Source organism: Grus americana, chromosome 3 (assembly GCF_028858705.1).
Source record: "Grus americana isolate bGruAme1 chromosome 3, bGruAme1.mat, whole genome shotgun sequence".
In the NCBI taxonomy this organism is placed as follows: Eukaryota; Metazoa; Chordata; class Aves; order Gruiformes; family Gruidae; genus Grus; species Grus americana.
In genome coordinates this window covers 70,322,670-70,336,421 of record NC_072854.1, presented here as the reverse complement: position 1 = coordinate 70,336,421, position 13,752 = coordinate 70,322,670, and the positions used below count along the sequence as shown (strand labels likewise).

At 37.7% G+C, this 13,752-nt stretch overlaps 1 protein-coding gene across 16 annotated transcripts in view; it reads right to left on the bottom strand.

The window, feature by feature from the left end:
• The window catches only part of SYNE1 (spectrin repeat containing nuclear envelope protein 1), a 311,090-nt gene that overhangs the window by 242,424 nt on the left and 54,914 nt on the right, over positions 1–13,752 (bottom strand). For all 16 annotated transcript variants that reach the window (XM_054822896.1, XM_054822889.1, XM_054822893.1 and 13 more), the window contains exons 4-5: positions 3,841–3,936; positions 1,929–2,012 (exon numbers count right to left, since the gene is read on the bottom strand). In XM_054822896.1, coding sequence (XP_054678871.1) covers positions 1,929–2,012; positions 3,841–3,936 — 180 coding nt within the window. The remainder of the gene's footprint in view (positions 1–1,928; positions 2,013–3,840; positions 3,937–13,752) is intronic.

Here is a 13,752-nt window from a genome sequence, read left to right as displayed (position 1 = left end):
TCAGCTGGACCAATTCCAACAAAAACTTTTCTTTTTCTAGAAAGTGAGGTTTTTCTTGTATGTATTACAGATGAAACGATTTACAGGGACTAAGCTAAAGCTTCCGATTAGGCTACTGTTCATAGATGCATAGCCTATCTAGTCTAATTATTGTGTTACCTTTGTCTTATACTCCATTAAAATGGATGTAAAACTACAAAATAAACTTTTCAGAACTACAAAAAAAAAGAAGCTTGTTTCAGAATGATATCTGTTAATTGCCAGCTGCAGTATGTTTTGCAGTATAATAGGAGTATTTGCAAGAGTCTGTTTGGACGGTGAAAATAGGAGGTTGATTAAATGTGTAATAAACTTTACGTAATGGAGCCCACGGAGGAAGGAGACCCTGTCCGCAGCCCCCAAACTGCTGCGCACAGCCACCCGTCTCCATTCACCTTGGAGTACAGACCAGGGACTGCACTCAGCTGCTGAAGAGGCATTTATTGTCTGAACAACATCCCCACCTCCTCTGGGAGAAAAGGGTGACAGACTGGATAGATGCATCCTTCAGGTTGTATTCAACCTGGAGACCACCCGCTAATGCACACCACTCTACCTGACACACTGCATATTTCCAACTCCCTCTAGAAGAAATTCTGGTATATTGATACAAAGTACATACAAAAATAACTAAGACGAGTCCAGACAAAAATACTCAAGATAGCAGAAGCAAAACCACAGTGCTCCATTTCCGGCAATCTATCTTGATCTTCAGCAGGGTCAGTTATCTAGCCGCACTGCTATATTATTTCTGGGATCTAAGCTGAGTCATGCAAGGTTCAGGTCACCCGCTACGCTGGGGAAGCATGGGTGTTTGGCTCTTCACCCCAGCCTTGTCTTAGGTTACAGAGCCCTTACCAGAAAGCAGCTTTCTTTGTATCTAAGCCTACATAAAATAGTGAAATTGTGAGCTAAAGCTGAATTTTGCTTGGGGAATATATTTGTCTTTGCCTAGGTGGCACATTTTTCAATTAAAAAAAGTTCTCTTATATATTTCCTTCTGCAGACATCTGTTAAGATTGTTTCTCATGTAACAGAAATACAACTAGGTCAAGATGCCATAGCGTTAAAGAGAGGGAAAGAATGCAAAAACCCAACAACTCCTGGTGTACAGCATTGTGGAGACATAAAATTCATAAGATGTTGAATCTGTGTTCAGAAAAATTGAACTAAAATGCAGAAATTAGAAGAACAAAATATCTGCAATCTAATTAAAAACAGATGCAGTCATTACAATACAGAGAGAAAAGTCAGGGGAAAAGGTAGAAGCAGATTTTATTTGATATTCATATGTAGATCACATTGAGGTTTTAGGTTTTCTGTCTTTTGTTAAATTTATAAAGTATTTTATTTTATTTATAAAATGGCCATATAACTGACTTTACCAGAATCAATCCAGGAATTAGTCTGAAGTCCTGCCAAGCTAATAAGAGGTCACACTGTTCTAAATTTTCATGTCTGTACTTCCAGGGAGTAGAATTTTTCATGTACAACCTAGTGAAGTCCATAAATCTACTCTTTCAATTCCAAATTAATGCCTCTACTGAACTGAAGATCATCGTTCTTTGCTGACAACAGCAACTGGAAAGTAGGGAACATGACAAGCTGAAGAGCACATTAAAAAAAAAAAAAAAAGGAGCTCATCCAAGGTGATTCTAAATAAAAAAAAAAATTAAAACCAGTTTTACCCTATAAATTGCCACATATTAGTGTTGAATCTTGTCATTTTTACTTTACAGCACCTTTTAGGCACTGCGTAGAAACTGAGGACTGCATACATAGCTCAAATTTTGGAGAAAAAGAACAAGTAGGTGGATACAAATCATACATTTAAGAAAAGAAAGGGAAAAAAAGAAAGAATAACCAGGACTAAGTGCTACCAAACCTACCCGTCTTCCTTCTAGAAACTTAAGAGCTGTGCCAATGTTGGCAACCCAATGAATTCTCTTCAGCTGACGTCCCTGCTCACAAGGCTTAAAGAGAAAGAACAGCATAAACTCCTATTAGATTTATGCCAATTTGCTACAAAAAATGAAGTTCTAGATTATTATAAATGCTTATGTACATACCGTAGTCTGATTTATACGTAAAAACATTCCTTGGAACAGTTAAATTGTATCTTTACATATACTAACAAGGAGGATTGACAGATATAGAGAATGTAAATGTGATACTTCTATTATAAAAAAGTTATATAAGTCTTAATAACCTCAGGATGCAAGCTGTTGGCTTCAGCCCGTAAACATCAAATCAGAAAACTATTTTTCTTATATAAAATAAACTACTACTATTTTTATACACACAAACACACACACATATATGTGAGAACATTCTTTCAGTAAAATATTTTTGCCTGCAAAGGAGAAGTCAAGGTGGTTGTTATTTTTAGAAATCAGTCTGCAGTTAAGGCATTTTACCTAGAGGATTTTTATCCATTCTGTCTAATACCTTATTTGCAATAAAACCCCCAGCTATCATAAAACCTCATTGAACAATAAATTTTGCTGAACTTCAGACTTGTAGGCTAAAAAAATACAGAATTCTTTTAATTAAATCAAGAACATATCCTAGGCTTCTAATACTCTACAGTGGAATTAAATTCCCCACTGAAACTTATATTCTAATGCAAATATACAGCTACTATCATTTAAATTCCTGTTCATAAAGTTACAAATGGATTTTACAAAGCGCTGCTATAGATTCTGAAATTCCTCTCTTGCAGTTACTACAGAATATCATATTCTGGTATACATAACCTTTAAATTAACCAGAAATCATTCTGGTTCTGTAATATCTCTTGTCATTCACTAAATAATATCGGCAGGATACAATCCAGCGAATTTCATTCTAACAGGTGCCGTCATGACAATTATTTTCCTGTTTTGCCACAAGAGGGAGGCTTTCTGTCTTAGACGAACAGAAGCAGAAATCGGTACTTTGCAACGGAGCAGAAACACGCCTTTCCCATCTTACAGTAAAATCACTCTTGCAGTCTGAATCACTACCTAATTTGGGGTATCACCCGCGATCAGAACAGAGGTGAAATATGAAAAAGAGGTAAAAGCGTGGCACTTGCAAATTGCCTGCGTGTGAAGGAACAGGTAACCTCTGAACCCTCGAGCAATTCCAATGGCGGACTGCTGATCTGCTCCTTCGGATGCTGCCACCCGATCTGCGAGCTGGTTTGGAAAACGTGAGAGCCCTTGGCCTGAAACCTGTTCGTTTTTCTCCCCCATGACGTGCACAGAAGCGGCCTGACTCCCCAGAGACAACCCGTTTGCCACGCACACACCACGGCCTCTGTACGCAACTCGGCTGTGAAAAAGCCGTTTGGCATCATTTAAGGTTCTTTACACTAGCAGAGCAGCTGCCAAGGTAAATGGGTATAAGATCCCGTGAAATTTGAGGAGCTTATTTTTTTTTTCAGAGGGAAAGCCATAAATTTAACAAAAAAAGACTGTCATAATTTCTTCAAGATGTATAGAAATAGCTTGCAGTTTAGGCCCTGTTTGTGTCATAGTAGTAACACCCAGATGAACTGCAAAGACTAATAAAAATAAGCAACTTCATGAATTACTAAGACAAGATTAATAGAAAATGCATAAAATCAAGAATGTCAGCCTGTAATAATCTTTCTTTTTGTTGTTTTGTAACCAGGTAGCCCACTCTGTAAATAAACTTATCTTGCTATGTAGCAGTCAGGGTTTTTAATGGTATTCAAATATAGAAACATATTAGAAAATTATATCCTAGAGAAGTTATGCAACTATCTTGTATATTCAGACGGAAGGAAGTTCTTACCAGCTTCTGCCCTGAAAGAACCTCCAAAAGGGCAATTAGCATCACCCCATCTTTGATATCTTCAAACAGATCATTCACCACCATGGGAGGATTGCGCTGAAAAGGGAGAAGACTTCGGATGTTACAAAGGCTCACCAGCATTGTATCCTACCCCCCTTCCTTTCCAACAGAAGCACAAAGAGTGGCTGGTACCCTTCTTTAAGTTTCATGATGTTTCATATCGATGTATCATTTAACCATTGCTTTGCCACCATATTGTGTAACTATTTAACATTTCTGGCGCAGGACTGTAACACTGGATGCCTTCTGCCGGCAATGACACAATGGTGAAACCTGCTCCCTAAAACAAGCCAAGAAACACACCGAGGACTGCCTATGAGTCTGTGAAATACACACAACTTTTGGACGTACTATTACAGGCACATTTCAGTCTATCAGCATCTTTTGCCTAGTGTTAAGGACGCCCCAGGAATTTCACTCTCTCAGTCTGAGCAATACAAGGAGCTATAGGAAGGAAAGATCCCTAAAGCGGTGGAGCTGGTTGAGCAACACTACTACTTTGTCACAGCTGACAGTTGTTACACCGAGTTGCTGAATTTTCTCTCCTCTCCTCCAGGCCTTGCAGGCTTCCAGTGCTGTTAGCACTGTGTCAGCTTCTGCTTAAGACAAATTGCTTAGCATATGTCTTTACATTCACAAACGCAAGAATGATAATACTGAAAAATATGTAAACAGATGATGCTTTAGGAATTCTGAATAACAAGGTCTCATCATTAAACTCTATCTTAAATGCATCCCAGTTTGTGGAACTATGGGTCTCAGCTGGTCGGTACTTTAATGATCACAAAATGTCTCTTCGAAACAAAAACCTTAAACTTGGTCCAGCTGAAAGAAATAAAATAAACACCCTCTAGCTTCCATGAGCTTGTGAGCATTCATATACCTGCTAATTAACATAATGCTAATATTCATACTTGCTAATTCACTAAAATGACAATCAGACTACAAATTTCTTGCAATTACTTTAGGTTTAATAATTTAATTTCGGTATACTTCTGGAAAAAAAAAAAAAAAGATGCTTGTACAATAACTTGTTCTATTACTTCTGTTCTGTAGAAACATAGATTTGCAAAGATGACCCTAACAAAGGAAACACTGCTCTTGAAAATGTAAAATCACTCTAACAAACTGGGAGAAGGCAAAGGTTTCTAGTTCCCAAAATCAAAACATCCTGCCTTCATTGTTCAGCTTGGATGAACTAATATTTCAATGAGACATAATGTTGGTACAAAGTGGAAAAAGAACTCTGCTGAAAGCAGACTTCATCTGAGATTTGACGTGCTCTAATAGCCACAATAATAAAAGAGTCTATTTTCCTGTGTATATAAAATAAAGCAGCATTACAACTCATTACAAGGGTATATTTAATCACAGTTCTTTTTTATTTCATAGCACTGAAATAGATAGTGGATCATGTTCTTCCTTAATACAACACCAAAGAAATCAATGGAGCAAACAGGTCACTGGAGATTAATTTGTCCCAGTCTTGCATCACAGGCAGTTGACATAAATGTAATTAATTTTCCTCACCTTCTATGTTATCATTTCCTCTTTGAAGTTCAGAGAAGCTTTGGTTTTATCAGTATTACCACATGATATAATGCTGAAGAATTTTGTGCTAAAATAATTCAGCAATAAAGACAAGAGGATTATAGTGGCTGCTATCCTAATCCAACAGGAGGTGAAGGCCTAAAAAATCTCACCACCTGTCTAAATGGCCCAAGTTGTGAGGTTTGTCTCTTGAAATTTCACTCTACAGTAATGGAGAGACAGGTTCTTATAGAGGGCAATTTATGATACATTTAGATTGAAGAGTAAGTGAGACTTAACGGTGCCCCGTAGCCCTGGTGCCCGTAACGTGCCTGTCAGACGACCTGCTTGAGCACAGCACAGCTCCCTTCCAGCTTGAGCAGTTCAGTACCCTTACTCTCAAATCAGGATACAGGCCAGAATTTGCCTCGTCACAACATGAAGTCAAAAGTCATCTGGAATTCATATGCAAGCCAAGCCTGGGAAGCAGCTCTGGTTTCCACAGTGTATAGCTTCACACTGTAGATAAAGCCTCTGATCGCCCATGTCAAGCTCCTGCTCTGAACCACCCTTCACTGGTCACTCCCCACGGACAGAAGTTACAAAAACTGGATTTGCACCTTAACTGAGGCATGGTACTAAGGTAAGGCAGCGAAAGTATCCCTGAAGACATCATCTGAGATAATTAGCACCTTCGGTACTTTCCTTTCGACATGCATCGAATATTGGTTTGGGGAATACTAGGGGAAGTATGAAAAAGCCTTGAATAAGATGAGAAGCAGCAAAGAAACCATCAAAAGACTTACACCAAAGGTAATAAGACCAGCTGCTCTGAGTGTGAGAATCAGAACAACTGTGCAAAAATCAGCAGGCTGAAACGTACTTCTTGTTGCTGGAAGGCTGCGTAATTACAAGCACTGCCAGCATTTAGCAGCACGTACCATGTACCTTAACACCAATAAAACACGAGCAGAAGGCAAGTACAACACCTGTGTCACAAGATCTCCTGTAAGAGACTCCTCTAATATGGAAAAATAGTTAATTATACAGACTGCCAAAAACATTCTTCATAATATGCTTTATAATGTAATATTTTTCACTACTCTGAAGATGTTAACACTTAATTACAAGGAGGTAAGACCATCATTGTGTTTCAAAATTTTTATTTTTTTTTTTTACTACTCCAGGCACATAGCATAGAATTTACCCTATTATTATGACTCCAGGCTCTCTCAGAAGTATGGAGTGAGTTATATTTTTAGTGGCATATATAGAAGAATAGATTCCGCTTTTACAGAAGGCTTCCATAGACACCAATCTTATTCCCCATGACGACACATTTCAGGAAGATATACATGCACTAGCTGATACTGAGAAGTTCATACACCCTTATTTATTGTATATGGATCATCGCATAGGATGGCTCAAGCTGTTTGACTGTTTTTCCAGGCAGATCCTCTACTGAGATTAATGCAACATCTTCTGTTGGAATGGATAAATACCTACTCCTTGGCTGCATATATAATGTCAAATGAAATGAAAGAAGAAAGTGAAGCTATACACTGCTTACTTATTAGCCTCCAGAGAAGAAAGGGGTTTTTTTAAAGCTGTATTCATTTAAAATCTATTGAATATTTTTTATTCTAGATACTCAACAGGACTTAACATCTATTCATTTAGTTGCCTTATTGCACTGCCAAAATACTAACTGTAAATCAGTAAAAGCAGGGAAAGAAAAGTAACTTAAAATTTTGTAATCTTGAAAATGTTGAATGTACTCCAGATTTTGGATTTTTGCATGTAAATGTATAGCTCTAGCAATGCAATCAACTGCAATGATCCTAATACACTGTACTCCGAAGGTTGGAAAGCTTATGCAAAGAATTTAATGAAGTAATTTTTAAACCAGGAAAAAAGAACATTTTAAAAGTTTATGTCTCAACATCCCATAATACTAAATAAAAGCTGTTATTTATAAACTTCTTGAACAAAACTCTTTGGGAGAACTCAGAATATACTTTGGTGAACAATCGAACATTAAATCTACAACTTGTCAGGTCTACACCATGATTTCAGACGCGTTAGTATTTGATTTTGTTTTTTCCATAAGCTTCTTCAAGAAATCAAAATAGCAAAATAATACTAATGATATGCTACATACTGCATTGCACGTATTATATTAAACACTCATTTATTGCAGTATATGTGATCACAGTAGTGGAGTTTATAATGTCAATGACATTTAGGCACAGTCATGTCACAAAGAGGGAGACACATTCAGTACAAGTAAATTCATGTGCTCTGTAGGAGGAATATGAATTAATTGGGAATAAATCTTAAAGGTTGATGAACCAGATTTTTCCCATATTAAATATCTATTTAAATAACTATTTAGAATTGATCACAAATGGGAACTGATGAGGAAATGCTTTGCTTAAACTTGTTGCTCATACAAACTTACCTAATTTTCTATACTGTTCATGAAATATTCTGAATGATTTAAAGGGCTGAACATCAGTACATATGAAAAATATTTGACTGACAAAAGAAAAAGAGATTTGTAATAGACTTGCAATCTCTAGACATTCCTCATCTGACAGAGTAAAATGTGTTTTGTAAAATCCAAACCTCAGATATGGAACCAACACATATTTGTTATATTTGCTGCAGGAATCTTTTCCTCACACCCTGTACTTCACTTCTCTAATGAATAAATTGTACTATACAAACAGTATCTGCATCATAATGAATGCCAATGCAAACATTGGAAATTGCCATTGCTACATCAATTTTCAATTAATGTTTCAAAAACTGCTGAAGAAATGTGTGCAAACCTATCCGCAGGCACAAATAGGAATAAATCTGTGTAACCACTGAATTTGTCTCTGCAGGAAAATACATGTGGGAACAGGAAGGAGAATGTGAAATTTCGGAGTTACTCTGTAATAGCAGGCCCACTCCTCTGCCCCAATTTAATTCCTAAATCCTTAAGCACCTAGGTTTTCATATTTCTTCCTGTTAATGACTATTTTTATGACTAAAGTCTGAGGGACTCAGCCCTAAGTGTTACATGATTAGTTTCATCACACAAATTAATTTAGCATTCACTGTTTAATGTTAGAGGTTACATGCAATATTAGCGAAAACATAGAGTGACTGTTGAAGCAGAAAACCACCAGTTGGATTTGCCTCATCATGCGGTCAAGATGGACATTAGCTTAAATTTTTTCCTGTGTCGGTGACTAAGATACTGGGAGCCTCTGCTTTCCCATTTGAAAAAGACAAAAAGACACAGAATTACTTCGTTCACTGATGAAAATGGGTGAGGTTCTTGTATGAAGACCAACTTACATTCTAAGAACAAACTACCATCGCTGACAGCATTGTGTTGAGAGCTATAAATCTTGATTTTTTCCTTTCTTTGCTATAAAACATCATTTTGCAAGTTCAAAAGTCTTAATGTAAGGTTTAATGGCCCAGGTTTAATTCAGCATTATAAAAGCATTGTGTAAGTATAATTTTAAAATGTTCACCCATTCTTAGTTTTATTTTTATTTGATATCCATCCTCTGCTTTTGTTTGTTGATGTGTACATCCTTTTAATGGAAGTACAAAATGAATAATTCATTTCGGTACATATTTGTTGTTCACCCTATTTGGTCAGTTTGAGTTTACAACAATACTTTGGTGAGTACAAATACTGAAGTTATCCCTACACCTGGGAACAAAAACGTTATTTGATGGGTTAAACTAATTAAAAAAATAAATAAATAAAAATAAATAAATAAAAACTGGTCTGTGTTCCAAAGCTTTGAAGCTATTGTTTCCCAACACTTTCACCACAGATGACAAAGGCAATAAAAGGCGTATGCCTCTGTTATTTTACAGAGAGGCATGTTTTTTCATCGTCTTTACTCATCCAATCCACTACCTAAAAAAATCAGCATAGGCAATGAAATGAAAACACATTTAAGTACTTGTCATTCTGAATGGATGTAATGTCTCCTTTTTGACACATTTGGTGTAACATTGTTCTGTATTTTAAACTTAGACTTTGAAAAGATGCCTCAAAAGATACTGAGAAACATACTTAAATTATTTCTATGTCTTTGAAGGCTGAGACTGAGAGGAGGGAGGTCCAGTTCTACAACCTTAGAGAAATATGAATAAAAAACATGCAATTAGAAAACTTCTTGTCCTATTACACATGCGTATATCGTTTATCATTAGTAGAACTGCACAGATGCACAAAAATTAAACTGGATGGCCACAAGATAGATCACACTCATTTGATAGATTGTAACCCCATTTCTGTAAGGGGGTGGCAGAGAAAAGAGATGATTTCCAGTTGCTGAGTCTCATCAGATTCCCGAGTCAGAATCACAGAACGGATTCAGCTGGGGTTAGGGAGCCAGACAGCAGAGGGACAGATGCAGCCTAGTGCTAACAGCTGACCCAGAATGAAGCTGCATTATACCACCTGCTAGTTACCATACCTGCAGCTCTTTCCTCTGTGTCCATCCCCTGGGGGACATTGCCCTGCGGGTGAGGGCACAGGTTGCGCTAGGACTGTTTTACCTCAATCCTTCTTTGAGGTGTCCAAGAATTAGCTGATGCTAAGTGCTTTACCTGTCTTCCGCTTGTAAAAGAACATAACTTTGAATCAGGAAATATAATTTTAAAAAAGGTAGCATTCTATTGTAAGAGCAAGAGAGAATAAAAAAAAATCATAGCTCCCTCCTACTCCCTTTCGTAAAGTTGAATTCATAGAATCATAGAATTGTTTAAGCTGGAAAAGACCTTTAAGATCATCGAGTCCAATTATTAACCTAGCACTGCCAAGTCCACCACTAAACCGTGTCCCTAAGCACCACATCTACATGTCTTTTCAATACCTCCAGGGATGGTGACTCAACCACTTCCCTGGGCAGCCTGTTCCAGTGCCTGACAACCCTTTCGGTGAAGAAATTTCACTGGTACTCTCATTTCATTTACCCATTTTGTTCATTCTTATTTATTTGTATCCATATTCTCAAACCCATTCTTAACTTTACAGTTAAAAAGCCAAAAATTATTTTTATAATTTACTTGATAGGCTTAACTTAGTTATTGAACTAGTTTCTGTTTCAATTGGAGCACAACTGTTTAGAAGAAAAGCATACAGTAAGATTTTAAAGATTAGAAGTGAAGAATCTTTCACTCATAGCAAACCCTGAAAAACTATCACATCCTGCTTTCTATTCCCAAACTATTAATTGTTTTTGGTTCTACTTAACACAATCGAATCAGTTCTGCATTTCCATTTCTTTTAAATCACTACCCTTCATAATGTCAGAAACCACTCTTTTTTTAATCCTTCTTTGTTCTACCCTGCCGAAACCAGGACATCAACCAACACAGTATAAGAATGAAACTCTACCTTAGTAGAGTTTCCTTTCCTTTGCCATCAGTAAACCCATCTTCCAAATTGCTACAGTGAAACTCCATCAATCTTTCCTTAGAAACCATTCATTTCTCCTGGTTTTAAGGTTTCATGCAGTTAATCACCAGTACTTTTCCAAAAATATTCAAACTCATTCACGATGGAACATTTCTCAAGATAGCCGTGGTATCAGTTACAGATACTTTAATTATAGTTTTTAGGTTTTTCTCTTATTTCCTCCTATTTTTTTATTAATCATTTTACTAGATTAGTAAAAATGGCAACCATTAAACTTTTCTCCAAAAATAAAAGGACAGAAACCCAGAGTTTTCCAGTTGTAGCCAAGAAATAGAGAGCCAATTTGAAGTGAAGTGAATTTTGAAGCCTGCATATACTGAGTCAAATTCTGCACACTAATTCTGGGTTGATGGTGAGAAACAAAGACAAAATACAAAACACCTTCCCCCCCAGCTATCCCTTTTTTCCCCAGGCTCAACTTCACTCCTTCGCTCCCAGCTCCCCTACCCCGCAGTGGCGCAGAGGGATGGGGAATGGCTGGTCCGGCACGGGGCAGCCCCAGCATCTCCTCACAGAGAGCGTGCTGCAGCCCCCCGCTGCCGGCACCTCAACCCCTGCACCCGGTCCGGTCCTACACCTCCTTCCATAGCATCTAACCCCAGTGGAACTTCACTGGCTTTAACAGACACAGGCCCAAATGCAGAAGCGTGTATTGCTGGTTCTCTGCTATCAGTGTGAGGCCAGCGCTTTACGGTGTTCCTCGCTAGGTACCATTTTGGCAGGTGCTCCATGTTTTACTGGGTTCAAAGGGGAGAGCAGAATGCAGACAATACTGCCTAAAAGCGGGTCTCCTTCCAGGACTTTTCCTTATCACATTTCAAAGGCATCCAGACAATGGAGATGCTACAGCTTTCCAATTTCTTTTGAAATAATAAAAACTGCAACAATCTTTTACAAGAATCAAATAACCTAAATATCAAATTTCTGGGTTATAATTTGGAACACGAGTGCCAGGGGAGTCCTGTGCATTTCACAGACTCATCGGTGTTTCCTACAGCTGTGATGAACTCAGAAAACTATTTCCACACTTTCCAAAAACATGACTAACAGAGATTTAAAAGCTTAAGCTTTAAAAACAGAAAAAAATTTGAATGGCATGGGTCACTTCTGTTGAGTCTAATATCTATAATCTATAAAAAGTGCTTCTCCTGTGGGGGCATAACAGCATAAACGGGAAGCAAAGGGAGCTAGTCTATATATCTGACTTTGGCAGGGAGGCCCACTTGCTGACAGCCATCAATACAAGTATCACAGAAACAACTGTCCTGTTAAAGGGTGAATTAACACAGACCAATTACTACAGGGTAGCTCAGGCAGCGAAAAGCGAGGGCTGTGGCTAGTTAACTTCTTGGTTTAATGTGAGTATTTGATTAGCTTTCACAACATCAGAACCGTTAAGGAAATACACGCCTAGATCCCACAAGTCAAAAGGCCTACCTGGGCTTTCACAGCCCAAGGGCAGCAGCACAGTAAAGGCAGCACTCACCACTTCCAATCCAAAGCAAAGTCTCTTCGCTGAGCTGCCGCTGCGACTTTGCCTCTTCCTAAGGATTTGTCAGCTATTACCAGCAAATTATCATTACATGCACACAGACATGTATATACCTATCGATATGTACATACATCTACTTGTCAATTATTATGGGATATTATTGATAAATTATTAATGACACAATACAATTAGGAAATAGAAGAACATGAAATAAGAGTTCTTTTTCTCCTCTGACACATGTTCCCAGCCTGCTTTGCTAACACTTTAGCAAATACTGAATGTCTTTCCCTCTCGGTGAAAGTAATTGGAGCATACATAGAGTGCTTAAGTTCTCTGCTGCATGGGGACCTTTTCCAAATTATTTCAAAGAGAATGAGGGACCGACCTCATTCCCAGCAAGGATCCACTGTTAAGAAGTCCTGAAGATGACCTTGTTCTTGCAGTTGAATTTTACAATGCCAGTGCAGTTCATTTCACAGTAAATTCCTCAATTATATTCCTTGGTAATGTAAATAAATGCTGTTGCTCAACCATACAGTCTCATTAGACCAAATCACCTGATATAGCATTATATAGGCTTCCTGCTTTGCTCTGTTCATTTCTGAGGGCATTATTAGCCAATTCCTTACACAGAAGTGAAAACAGTGCTCTCGCAGCGATTCCTTGCTCAATTTTCAAGTTCATTAATCTTCATGATTTAAAAATAAGCATTCCAAAGAGCACCTCTGGTGTTTAAATATTTTAATTTACTGGACTAATTGATAACTATGGTTAGAGTTGTGCTGTGTGAAAACTCTGGGAAAGTCCAAATTAAATCTCACTGCTTATGTTGTCAGATAAAGTTGGTACCAGTTGTAGCTTAATACTTTTAAAATTGTGTGTAAATCACTGTCTGTATTCTTCTAAAACCAAAAAAAGGAGTTTTAGGTTGTGTTAAGAAGAGGCAACAATAGTTCCATGATAAATCCCAAGATGCATCAGATAATTAATTCAGCACTGGATTCACGAAGGACTATTTATGTTTGTAACCAGTTCAGGATGCCTCTAGCAAACCAGCAAACAACTGACTCAGGTTTTATTCAAATACACTGTATGTAATAAGGCTAATATTTCTGTTTCATAGAAAGCAGTTTCAAATAGTTCCTCTGGTTGAAATAGCAGCTACTGTGCTACCTTCCAGTTTGGGCCAAAGGAACTGGGCAGTTGCCTGTAGACGCCACTCACAATGCTGCAGCTGACCGCTATCATGCTAAAATCGCAGAATCATAGAATCATCATAGAATGGTTTGGGTTGGAAGGGACCTTAAAGACCATCTAGTTCCAACCCCCC